The sequence below is a fragment of the Heliangelus exortis genome, chromosome 21, assembly GCF_036169615.1.
Source record: "Heliangelus exortis chromosome 21, bHelExo1.hap1, whole genome shotgun sequence".
NCBI classification, from domain to species: Eukaryota; Metazoa; Chordata; class Aves; order Apodiformes; family Trochilidae; genus Heliangelus; species Heliangelus exortis.
Window position 1 is genome coordinate 8983672 of NC_092442.1, and position 13158 is coordinate 8996829.

Here is a 13158-nt window from a genome sequence, read left to right on the forward strand (position 1 = left end):
ACTAAGGATAACTAATAGTTTCCAACCATAGAAAATGGTTTTCACGTGGTAAAAAAAAAAAAAAAAGTCAAGTGAACAGCAAACTGAAACAAAGTTTGAAACTCAATGTTTAAACCACTTTGCAACTACATAAAAGCAAGCTGGTTGTATACAAAAAAAATGTCACAGAGCACAGGGTGTGGGTTTTTTAATATTCTGATATGTTTTAAATATTATCTAGATGATCATGGTATGATGTAACATGATAACAAGCAACTGAGAGATTATCACCACAAATCTGCTTGCTAAAATAACATTGGGTTAAAGACTACACCAGTCATCTTGTTACTGAGAGAACAAGGAAGGGCTAAGTAAAAGGACTGGTTTTATCATTTTAGTTTAGAAATTAAAACAGTCCACTCAAAACAAATATCTAATTATAGAGATTATAGTAATTTAGATGTTCAAAGAATGTTAAAGGTATCTACTCTAGTGACTGAATTCAGTATGAAATTGTATCTAGCATTTAAAATTACAAGAACAGTGATGGAATTTAAAAAACAATGAAACCTTAGAAATGGTTTTGGTTACAGTTCCTTCAATGTTCTCACTTTGTCACACATTTTGAGGAGTTTTAGCATGATCAGGCTGCAGACTCCCAGTAATATGCTAGTTAGGAGGACAGCTTTGTGTTATTTTTAAACATGGCATTTCTACAGAAAGACCAGAATGACACACACAATGTGGGATGGAGGCAGAATACAGGTGAAAAAACCCTACATCAGTCTTCATTTTAGCTTTGACCCCACCCAAGGAAAGCCACAGGGAATGCCATTTGGACTCCTTTGATACCTCTCACCACATCCTTTCCAAAGGTTGTTATACATGATTTTCTTTTTTTCCTGCTGATGCAGGGTAAAATATGAGTTTAAAAATAACTTCCAGCAGTTCTGCAGCCACTTAATGCACGTAAAAACATTCAGTTTCTTACACACTGCTACCATTGGCAGGGGAGAAAGCCAAAGCTTTAGAAAATGATTTGCATAGATGCTTTGTAAAGTCCATAGATGTTTTTCAGGGTTACTAGGTCAGGTCATTACTGCATTTTGCCAAGTGGCTAATACAATCCCTAAGAGCAGCACCCTCCAGCAGGAGGAGGTCTGGACAGAAAAAGGATCACAGCTTACTATGTGATAAGTGATTAGTCCTCTTCCCAGCTATAAAAGGGAAAGAATTACAAAGGGACTAAAGACCACATGGAAACCCCAGACAGAGGGCTTCTGATGGACAATGGAGAGAACAAAATGGAAGTGACTTCCCCTATCCACCCATCTATACACCTATGTAAACACACCATCTGCTGTACAACTGCCATTTAAAAAAAAAAGAAATAAACAACTTTTAAAATTCAGTGCTATTGACAGCAGCACTTAAAGAAATTGAAGGTCTGGGAATAAAGAAATGGCAGTGCATGATGCCATCCTTGTTCAATGAGTCCTCTGCATTCCAGAGGTCTCCACAGAGAAGTCACCTACCATGAAGGCTGACACGTCCCATCAGTCTGTGGCAGCATCACTGCACCACAGCCTTTAAGTATTTCTTGCTAAATATACAGCTGTGCTCATTATTAAAACTTCCCTTTGGTAGTTCCTACTTTATTCAACCCAAGCCTGATCATTCTTTTTTAATTATAGCATGAAGCACTAAATTAAGATGAGTTTTCTACTTCTGAAGCTTCCAGCATACAATGAAAAAAAAAATTATCTGCCACAAAAGCAGCCAACATGCATTCCCCTGAACAGGAACATCTAGAACAGATACTTGGAAACCACATCAGGCAGAAATCAGTTCCAATTGTATTTGAAACATGAAACTGGGAGCAAGGGAAACACAAATTCCAAACAAAACACAGAACTACACTGCACAATTATCAGACAGGACTTCTAGTCATACTTTTGTGTATTCCCAGATTTCTCCCCACTTAGCAGGGCATATTTTAAGAACACTTTTAACCTTCCCACCCCCATTTCAAAACAAAGATCAAAGAAAAGTCATTTGGATGGACACCTTCCTCTTATGCAATACAGATTTAGACACTGCACTTCAAAACCCCAGCCCTTACTCCAGCACCCAGCAGTCCAAACATTATTTTAGCCCTTTGAAGCAGCCCTAATGGTATCTTCCATTTGCAAGTAACACTTCTGTAGTCAAAGATCTTACTCCAAGGAGATGTTAATGTGAAACCACTCAGACTGCAAAGAGACACACACACTCCTGGAGGCAGACTGCAAAGGTGTTTAGAAGTCAATGTAACACCATTACAGAGAGTGTCAGCTTAGAAGCTGTCATAAACACTTCATAATCACTCAGACACAAACTGGACTGCCTGCAACACATTACTTTATTAAGTGCTGAATAGAGGTTCAATTGTATGAATAAAAAGCACAATGCTACAGATAATAGCCTTACCGAGCATGTTTTTGCACATAAATGTCAAATTGTTGGTTTTTTCCAGACTGAAAGGTTTTTAAACTGCAGAGACCCAGAGTTTTTTTCTTAACTGGAATTATGTTGCCTAATTACAGGCTAAATACTCAGCAAGATGGAGAAGAAAGGCTTCTGTAGTACCAAAAGACACAAAAGTGGTGCTAAACAAACTCTAGGTATTAAATCAGTTGCAGAACTGCCAGGTTTTACTTTAATCAGACTGTGTAAGCAAGAAAATGAGATGAAGAAATAACAACATGGAAAAAAACCAACACAGGTTATGTTCTGTACCTCCAGATTTGTTGGATATACAAATGCTGCTCCAAAAAGATATTTTAAATTGATGTAAAGACTGCCAATCTGAGAAACTCTCCAAGACCATCTTAGTAACAAAGGAACTACTCTGAGACTGAAATTATACCAACACACAGCAATTGCACAGGTCAAAGCTGTACCTCTCTGGATGTGGCCTCAGAATTTCACAGAATATACAACTGAAGGGCTAACATTTTGTGGTCTAACTTACTGCTAATTCAGACAGGGTGTGGGGAGAAAGACAAAAATGAAAAATACTAAACCAAAATATTAAATATTAAAAACCAAAATATTAAACCAAATTAAAGCAATCTCCATCAAATTATTTGATGTTTCCTGTAGTGTGCCATGGGTATGAGTTTAAATGCAGACAGCTAATGCAGATTATCTTGTGTAATCTGTTCATGTACCAAAGAACTGAAACTCAGTTCTTTCATTCTTGCTTTCCTTATACACCTAAGATCCCATCTCACAAGGAATTTCTCAAGGGCATCAGTACAGATAGCTCTGACAGAGACACTGATTCAGACACAGAAAGTCACTTAGGAGGGATGCACAGCACTCTCACCTAACCACAAAGCAAGGGCATGTTACATAGACACACACACAGAGGGGAAAAAACAACAAAACCAAAATAATCTCTCCCAGACACAAAGCTCTTCTTGTCACAGAGCAGCCACAAGACCCAGCACAATGTGCTTTCCATCAGTTTTTCAGAACACACATGTTCCTTTGGATAAGAATATTTCAGCGGGATAAATTAAGCTCTTTTATCAAAATTCATCATCTTAAGTCTGTGTAACTCCTCGAAGCATCTTCACTAATTGATCAACTTGTGCTGTAGCCCCGGTACTGCTGCAGCTGGATCTCCTCTCTTAGCTCAGTATCTTAGTGACACCTAATGTTTGTTTGCTGTAATACACGCCGAAGAACAAAGCAAACCCTTTCTGAACCATTTTAGTGACTTGCACACTAATAGACCACTGATCAATCTTCACAAGAGTGCATAAAACTAATTCCATACTATAAAGCCATTCTTGGTATTGCAAAGTCATTCCAATGGAAGGCAGAGTTTAAAAAAAAAAAAAACAACCAACCAAACAACCCAACCCACAGTCCAATGGTTCATCTTCCATTAAAAATAAAGCCCTGAAAATTAGATTGAAACATTTTCTCAGGACATTCAAGCAGGTTACATTTCCTATGTTTTGGCTTAAACGCTCCTATATTTTTATTAGAATACCTAAATTTTAGTAAAATGTAACTAAACAAACTCTGAAATTTGGTGAAGTACACTAGGTCTTAGTCCATCATTATTAAACCTTCTTTCAAAAGCAAGAGCTCAGCAGTTTTTCTTCCTCCTCTCCAGCTAACAACATGAAATCAGGAGGGGAAAAGGCAGCTCTCCCACACTCCAGGGAAACTCAATTTAACTTAGCTTTTTTTGTACAAATTAGTATTATTTTCTAGTATTCTGAGCTACTAGTAAATAAACATGTCCTACACAGCTAACCAAAAAGATATTTAAAAATTTATGTATTTCTAAAAAAACAACGTATTTTACAAAGGGAAAGAACTCCATCTTCCCTACATTATTTTGAAGGACAAGGTGTTATGAGACTTTTTTTTTTTTAAGTTAAGAATTTTATGACCTACTGTATTAAACTGTATTCTTTAGTTTCCAGAAATTAGGGGGAAATTCCCCAAATTAAGACCATGTGCTCATAAACAACTCTGAAGCACAAACTGCAGGGTGTACGTATGACAGCATGAAATCAAACCCATATGCACAGACAGACTTTAATAAAATTAAAATTGCAAATCATGTACATGACAAACATGTGATTGTAAAATACTATTAATATTGTCATACTTCCATTTCTGCATTTAACTTTCTGGGACAAACAAATTCTTTTCATACTTTTCCACTCTTATTCCTTTCTGTACATTAAAGAGACTTCTGTCTTTACTGGGATACAAACTGCTCCAAAATGTCAAACACTCCCCCCAATTCAAGTCTGAAAATTTACTTAGCAGAAATAATTTGTAAAAAACCCTCAAATCTGAAGGTACATGAGGTGAAGTGTTTGACTTATGCTCAGAATTAATCTTAAGATAAGCTTATTACACACAAACATTAACATTGATGGTAAATGCTGGCTCCTTCCACTTCAACAGGAAAAATTAAAAGTAAAATATTAAAAGTAATCACACAGCACTACAAACAAAAGGCCTCTGGCACAGGAGTGAGCTCTGTACTTACAGGTATGCTCCAGACTTGCATTCCATCACTGTACCCAATCATCAGCAGTAACGGGGGCTCATTCCCTGTGCTGTGGATTTCATGAAATTCCATATTCCTTGATGTATCTAAATTGGGTGTAAATACAAAAAGCCATCAGTAACAGGTTAGGATCAGCTATGGCTGGCATCAGCTACACTAGAAAGTGTTTTCTCAATGCATATTCCCTTTGTTTTCAACTAAAAGCAAGCAAAGTGGCTTAAATTTTCATGCTGGAACAACACTGAAATATTATTTTAGCCAATATTTATATTTATATTTATATAATTTATATTTATATTATATATTATATATATACTTATATATATTATATATTTATATGTTTATTATATATTATATATTTATATATATTATTATATTTATATATTTATATTATATATATATTATATTATATTATATTTATATAAATTTATATTTATTTATATTTATATTTAGCCAATATATTTAGCCACTGAAATATTAATAATAGACCTGTTAAAGTCCCATAGAGAGAAAGCATTAAAATTTAAAATGGAGTAAAAGTTTCTGGGGTATAATATAGGTTGTCACTAAACCCTCCAAAAACTTCTGCAATTCTTTCTCCAGTTACTAATAAAATATGTCAAACTTTTCAAAGAGGGAAAAATTTGCATAGGACCAACAAAATAAAGACCAATATTAGAAGAAATTACAATACAAATTACAATAAGAAATTACAAATATAAAGAAATTACAAATGCACAGGCTGGGCAAAACTCTTCCCTGATACTATGTCATCTTTGCATCAACCTTACCAAATTTAGAAAATCTCCACAAATAAAAGTTCTACAATACATTGAAATACTAAGCTTTTGAGTAAAGCTCTCTAAAACTACACTTTCAACCATGACTGGATGAATAGAAGCTCACTACAAGCATGAAAGAGTGGAAATGTTTAGGGTGATGAAAGACAAGGTGAAAAACTTAAATCTACTGCTGTCCAGAAATTGAGTCCCTTAATTCCCAAAGTTGCTACAACAAGCACAAACACCATGCACCACAAACAATTCCAACATGTCAATCCATTCAAGAAGTAGCTTCTCTATAGGAGCTTTCAACCACCTCTCCTTCAGTCCCTTACCTTCCTTATTCAAAAAAAAGGGATAGACAGGTAAAACAGCTCAGATCTAAGAGGATCTTAAAGATACTCCTAGCAAAAGTTTGTAAGAATCAGCAGTTTCTCTTAAAAAGGCTGGAGATCTGTTCAGTAGTCTTTGTCAAGAATTTAAGATACAGTGGAAGTGATAAACAAATTACATTTTATTAATATTTTGTGGCTTTGCTCTATTTCCCTGTAAGACACCACAGAATTTTCCTCAACAACTCTCCCTTTGCAGCTTTGAATTCTGTCACACCACAGCAAATATACCTGGGACAGGACTGACAGGGAGATAATCTGGCTTTGAAACAAAACAGTGAAACAAGTGCAGCTGTAGGCTTTGTGTTCAGCTACCTTAAGGAAACAAAATGGACTTTGTTTTGGATTTGCCTCTCTCTCTGAGCAAGCCTCAGTTTGCCTCCAGATGAAGTCAGAGGGCCTATTTGCTCTGTTTGCTAGGTAAATACAGAGTGCAGTTATTCCCTGAGAATTTGGTCTGTCTGGGACACGGAAATGAAATGCTTAACTCTGAGCCAACAATGGTCACTGATAGAACTGACAGGAATTATTGGCCATGGACCCAAAAATACAATTTAAAAACAAAAAAAAAAAAGTGAGAGAAAACAAAGACATACCATTTAAATCTGCATTTTCAAATCTGACCCAAACAATCTTCTCCTTCTCTTCTGGTGGAGTACCACTGTAGGCCTGGGGGGAAAGCAAAAGATGTGAAACCTTAACACCTTTTTTCCCCACCCTCTACAGCCCATAGGAGGAAATATAAGTTAGATAAATGTTTCTTACTGGCAGCAGGATTCCTGTGAGGTTTTGTTTCAAAAGTGAATGGTTCCATGAGCAACAAACACCTCACTAACATAGTTCAATATCAGGTTCTCATGTGAGGCATTTTTACTTTTAAAATTCTCTTTAATTGACTTAACTTTGTAACTAAGACTGAAGAATGAGACCTTTACTACCTAACTTATTTTACTGACATGTAGTATTTGTGACATCTCAAATATAGCCAGTTAAGAGAATAAACAGAAAGAACAGATCCATGTTTCAGTTCTGTGTTCTACAGACTCCCACTACAAAAAGAAACTCTGAAGGAGACTTGTGGTGTTTCCAAGCTGCAAGTTTTACAGTTCTCAGGAGAAGCTGTGGTAGCAAGAACGTGAACTGCAGTAGAAATACCACCACTTCCAAATGAATGGTAACAAAACACTGTGCAGTACTTTGGATTAAATATGGAAAAAGCCTGAATAATCAATTTATATGTGCCAGAAAAGCAATAACATGAACTAAAAATATAAATTTAAAAAAAAAAAAAAAGTGTGGGTATTACTTTTCAAAACAAATCACATTCCATGCTCCCAAGGCAAATTGATTTGTAAAACAAAACACAGACTGTATCCTTTAGCTAGAGGGGAAAAAACAGGGGGGTATGTGGAACACTGCAACCTCTTAAATGAAAGTTGGACTATTTTTAATTTTGACCACAAGTCCAAAATGCATTTCACAAATTTGTACTAGTGAGAGGAAGTTTCTTGTATTATCTTGAGGAAACTCATGCCTAACTAACCAAGATAATCCTTCAAATAAGAACCAAGACAGTCTCTTGAGCCTACAGAGAATTAACTGCTGTGCTTCTCCACCACTGCCCTCTCAAGGAGGAAGAAAAAAACAGTTTCCCTCTGCTCCTGAGAGGCCCATGAACAACACATGAACAACAACAAATGACAATTCCAGTTTCATTTTGCTGCTGCTTGTGAAAACTATGACCAAGAGCAGACATAAGCATTGTCATTACTGTCCAGAGAAGATCACAGAAATGAAGAAAAAAAAAACCAACAAAACAAACATTTAAAAAAGCAGAGTAAGGACTTAGTTTTACAAAACTCAGCATCCTGGAGAACAGCAGGTTAGGCAGAGCTCCTCAGTCCCACAGCAGCCAGGACATTCTGAGGCAAGTTAAGGAAAAAAGATTTAAAAAAGGGGAAGGAAAAGAGGAAAGGCAGACTTTCCTTCCAGCCAATGACAAAAGCTGAGGTGACAAAGGTGTCTACCAAGTTGCTCTAACCAGTCCAGCCATGGTTTGTGCTACAACACAGAAAATCATGTTTGTAGGAGGCAGTGTTACACCCAGTCTTTCCCATCCTCTACCATTCCATTGCCAAAAATTATCATAGGAAAAGGCTCATCTTCTTCCTGCCATTTGTACCTCAATTCTTCAACTGGTGTGTAGCTAAGACTTTACATTATTATTTATCAGAGGAAATCTGAAGGCCCAATTTTCAGATGGCACAAAGTCCACACTTTCAAAAGTCTCAAGATCCGCATTCAAAAAACAAACCAAAAAATTTTAATTTTCTCAATGCTATTTCAGGCCATCTGATTCAACTGCTTTGTACACAAAAAAAAAAAGAAAAAAAAGCCTTAAAAATCTACACCTACCTGTGGTACAACATCTTGAAGAAACGTGACAACACTTTCCATATACGACTGTTCCCTTGAAAAAAGAAGGAGAATTTTAACTATAAGAAGTTTAAATTTTTCAGTTTTAAGTTAAGAAAGTCATGAACATCTTAAATAAGACGTATCATCAGGGGAAAAAAAAAAAAAAAAAAGAGTACAAAGGAAGATACTAAGTATGCAATGCAGTTACTTAACATATTGCCAAACACTCTGATAACATAAGTAGTGGCCTTAAGTCTGCAAAAAGCTAAGTGATAACTGGACATGAAATAAGAGGGGGAAAGTATAAAATGAGGACCTGAGCAAAGGGCTTGAGCTTTAAGGCCTCACATGCATTATGTGCAATGATGAAGTGGTAGTGCTCAGGCACAGGAGGTGGAAGAAAACACTAAGAACAGTAAGGAGAGGTATTTTCAGGTAAGATTTTATATCTTGGGAAGCTTATTTTTTCTTGGAAGTTCATTAGCAACAATGATTTAGTATTGTATATACTGCAAGATACATTAGTTCTGGTAGATTTCAACTAATGCTTTTATTAGCTTATCCCTGCAAGAGTAGTGAGTCTCTTGTGTAACTGCTGAGCAACCTACAGTGTGGGCTGACTACACCAGACAGATGGTGTTGAAACTACCCAAAAAGTGTGTGCTTTCTGCCATGAGTAATACTGAAACATGCTGGACACCAGAACTACCTTCATGAAGTCTGAAACAATTTTTCAAAACAAATTTAAAAATTGTTTCATACTGGTCACCATTTTTCCTGTGCTAACTCAAGATTTTTAATAGCTACAAGGAAAAATTGTAGGCTAGGAAATGTAGACTTTTCATGTCCACAGGCACACAGGCTTTCTCCCTGCTTCTTTCAGTAGTGTGCAGTATCTTACAACTCTGCCCTATACACAGAAACACAGCAGATCCCTCAAGCTAAATGCTAAATAAAACTCCTGGATCAGCTCTAGCTGGCTGACTCCTCTCCAAAACCAAAGGTTTCTAAACAAATGGTCTAAACCATAGAATTTTAAATTTTAGAAAGCCTACTCCAGCTCATGACTAGATGCTCCTCAGCAATCCAAGGGTTACTGCATCAAATAAAGTTGTCTTAGTGCTTTAAGATGAGGCCTTACCAACAAGCTGTGGTTTCTGCTGCTGATTCTTCTTTGATTTATGTAGGTCACCAAGACTGTCTCTGTATACCTTCAGTCTTTTATTACCTAACAATAATACTTGTCTGCAGGCATAGTATTAAATAGTGTTTGAAGCTCTCACGTGAATGCCTGACAGCAGGAGTCATCCTGTCTTCATTTTTCAACTCATCAAGTGAGTACTTTTTTTTCCCTTCACCCCTCACAATACACCTTGAAACGAAGCTGATGTTTGGAAACGTTTTATTCTGTGTATGTACTCTAAATTTCTCAGAAGCTGAAAAACTTTCAAGAAGATACATTAAAACTACTTTCAAAAAAAAAAAATCACCAAAGAAGAAGAAAAAAAAAAATCTGGAGTTGAATACCCAATGAAAATAAGGATGCGAAAGGAAAAAAATTGGTCTCATGGGCTCTGACTGGGAGAAGGAGCTTCTCCCTTTGTTCTTGGTTTTGTACTCTTAAGCAAAAAAAAAAGGTTAGAATCCATAATTTCACTTACTGAAGGACTTTAATGACAGGCCTGTGTGTTTTAATATGCCTGTATGTTTTAACACATCCATCCCTGTGATGAAGTACTTTTGAAAAGAACAGCAAGAAAGGAACATGGGTAGCAAGCTCCTTCTGGTCTAAGGAAGGAGCCTGCAATCCCTGATCTCCAGCTAGCAGAGGGATTGTACAGCAAACAAACAAAACACTGCAAGATACTCATCTTTAAAACACACAACTTTGAAGAACAAACCCAAACCACCTCATTCAGGGAGACAGCTTGTCCTGCACAGTCCTAGGAGGCAGGAACGCAACATCTGTTTGCTTTATCTTTTTGGAAAATACACAGTGCAACAGCACTGTACTGCCAACACCACCCCTCAGAGCCACTTGAAAGGAAATTCGGGTTCTTTTTCCACAAGAAAACAGAAAATCTTTAAAGGAGGGCTATTCTTCTAGAGGGTGCTTACGTGACAGCTTGTGGGCGAACCACCACTCCTCCAGTGCAGCGACTGGGGCGGCGCGGAGATTCTGTCGCCATCGCTCCTGTGCAGACACCTGTAGGAAACACATCTCTTTCTCAATAATGATTTTTATCAGGATTATTTATTACCTCGGTTCCTGACATAAACTTCAGGATGACCAAAAAAGGTGTTGAAGAAGGAAATTTGACCTACACAAGTCAGCCTGTGGCTATGACCCCATAAACAACTTTTCTCAGCGCCTAAACCATTACAGCTCCTGCAATGTGTGTGACAGCAAAGCAAGAACACAGAGCTGTAAGTTAAAGTAGAAAAACTGCTTCAACCTGTAGGTTAAAGATAGAGGTACAAGTACACAGTTACCAGCATCATACAAGAACTTTATTTACTAATAAGCTGTCTTGTTATGAAATAATTACATAAAAATCATGTACAATCACAATTCCGGAGTACTACGCCCTTGAAAAAATGGAATGGGTAACAAAGAAGCTAACACAAAAAGCATGATGGAACACATTCTGCTTTTTTTATGGCAGCTTTTTAAAGTGTTGCCTCTAAGCTTTTTCTTCACACTCCTGCCTCCCCATGTGAGCAGTCAGCATAACATTTCTAAAGGCAAAAAAGCCCCACTTGAATCCAGCCACCTCTTCAGTCCACCATTCAGCCACTCTGCTGTCCCCCCCTCAACCCAAAGCAAGAACCAGTACATAAAGTGACAGAAAAATCAAACGCCCAACGTGGGGTTTGTTACCAGCATCATTTCATGTTTGGGCAGCCTTTGTGAGGGCCAGGCAAGAATAAACACTTAGCCCCACAGAAATTAGGAACAAAACACTCAGCGACACAACTGAAGTTTCACACACAAGCCAGCCAACCTTAGAAGAGGAAAAATAAGCATACAGAGGATAAAATAACCCTTTATGTTATGCCCTAATCCAGCGGGACACCCGCGCCAGCCTCTCCTCACTGCTCTGAGTGCTGTCACCTGCACCACAGCTCCCACAACCTGAGGAGCTGCAGCACCTGAGGCTTTGCCGAGCGGGAGCACCGGCCCCAGGAAGGGGGCGGCCGGGGAAGCCCTCAGTCCCCTCAGCCACCTGCTCCAAAACAAAACCTCCAACCTGCCCGTCCTCTTCCCCGCCCGCCCCATGAATCAGGCCGCGGCCATCCGGGGAGGCGCCCAGCCCCACCGCCCGCCCTTCCCCACAGGCCCCGCACCCTCCCGGACTCCCGCCGCTCGCTCCCTCAGGCTCCCTCAGGCCCCCCGCGCGCCTCCCCTCAGCGCCTCAGCCCCAACGCGGCCTCACATCCCCACACTCCCTCTCAGCGCCGGCCACAAAACACCCCCAGAACCCGCGGCCCGGCCCCACAGCCCTCTCCCAGCGTTCTCCGTCCCCGTCCCGTGGGTGCAGGGCCCCGTCCCGTGGGTGCGGGCCCCGTTCCCGCGCCGTCCCCTCACCCGCCGCCTCTGCCCTGCGCCGCTCTCCTCACTGACAGTGTTTGGGACCCCCACGGGGGATGACACCCAGCGCACCGCGCGCTGACAGCCAATCAGAGCGCTCCGCGGGCGGGCCGCTCCCCGCTGCCGGCCAATCCGCGCCTCGCTTTCCAGCGGTGGGCGGGGCCGACGGGGGAGGGCTGAGGGCGGCTGCGCCCCGGGATGGGTTGAGAGGGCGAGAGGCGGCGGGTGCTGCACCCCCCCCCACAGCTTTGTTTACATCGAGATCTCGCGAGAGCTGCCGACGGGCTGTTGCGTCACTCCGCTGTTTCCCGCCCTCCCTCCCGTGGTTGTTCCGTCACCTCAGGGCGCGGAGGGCGCTGAGGGGTGGGGGTTCCCTCAGCCGCGACGCCTCCGGTTCCTCAGGGGTGGGGAGAAGTTTTCTCGCAGAAATGTTGTGTTTTCGGCATGGCTGCTCCAAGCGGAGGGGTGCTAGGAGGTGGCCGTTCCCTCAGGGTGAGGCGCTTGGATCGCAGGAAGCTCTTCGTGTTTCCATCGGGGAGGCTGAGGCTCTGGTTGATGGTCTCTGAAAGTCAGGATGGGGACACCTGTTCTGGGCGTCTTCCGTAAGCAAAAGGTATTACCTAAGCGTCAAAAAAAAAAAAAAAAAAAAAAAAATCCAAAAACCTATAGCCTCGATGAAGAGGGTAGAGCAGCAGGAACCCTCCTTTGTGGCTCTCATCGTAGACAGCGGCTTCTCAGCTTTAAGTTGCCTGACAGAATTGTCTTCTAGAGAAAAAGTAAATAAATAGATAAATAAATAAATAAATAAAGGAGAGCGGTGGTCCCACAAGGTTTTTTTTCCCAAGAGGTGATGCAATTCACGCAGGCTTTCAGGTTGTTGATGATGCACAACTCTGTTCTTCCACATAC

At 39.9% G+C, this 13158-nt stretch overlaps 1 protein-coding gene across 21 annotated transcripts in view; it reads right to left on the reverse strand.

Moving 5' to 3' along the window:
- The window catches only part of BCAS3 (BCAS3 microtubule associated cell migration factor), a 310770-nt gene extending 298401 nt beyond the window's left edge, over positions 1-12369 (reverse strand). For 18 of the 21 annotated variants that reach the window (XM_071765297.1, XM_071765287.1, XM_071765283.1 and 15 more), the window contains exons 1-5: positions 12247-12368; positions 10776-10863; positions 8655-8709; positions 6836-6908; positions 5045-5151 (exon numbers count right to left, since the gene is read on the reverse strand). In XM_071765297.1, the coding sequence (XP_071621398.1) occupies positions 5045-5151; positions 6836-6908; positions 8655-8709; positions 10776-10846 (306 nt within the window). In that variant the 5' untranslated portion in view covers positions 10847-10863; positions 12247-12368. Of the gene's footprint in view, positions 1-5044; positions 5152-6835; positions 6909-8654; positions 8710-10775; positions 10864-10982; positions 11084-12246 lie in introns of those variants that run through there. The other 3 variants (XM_071765279.1, XM_071765288.1, XM_071765280.1) reach the window with 3 other exon arrangements.
- Between the last annotated feature and the right edge of the window lie 789 nt (positions 12370-13158).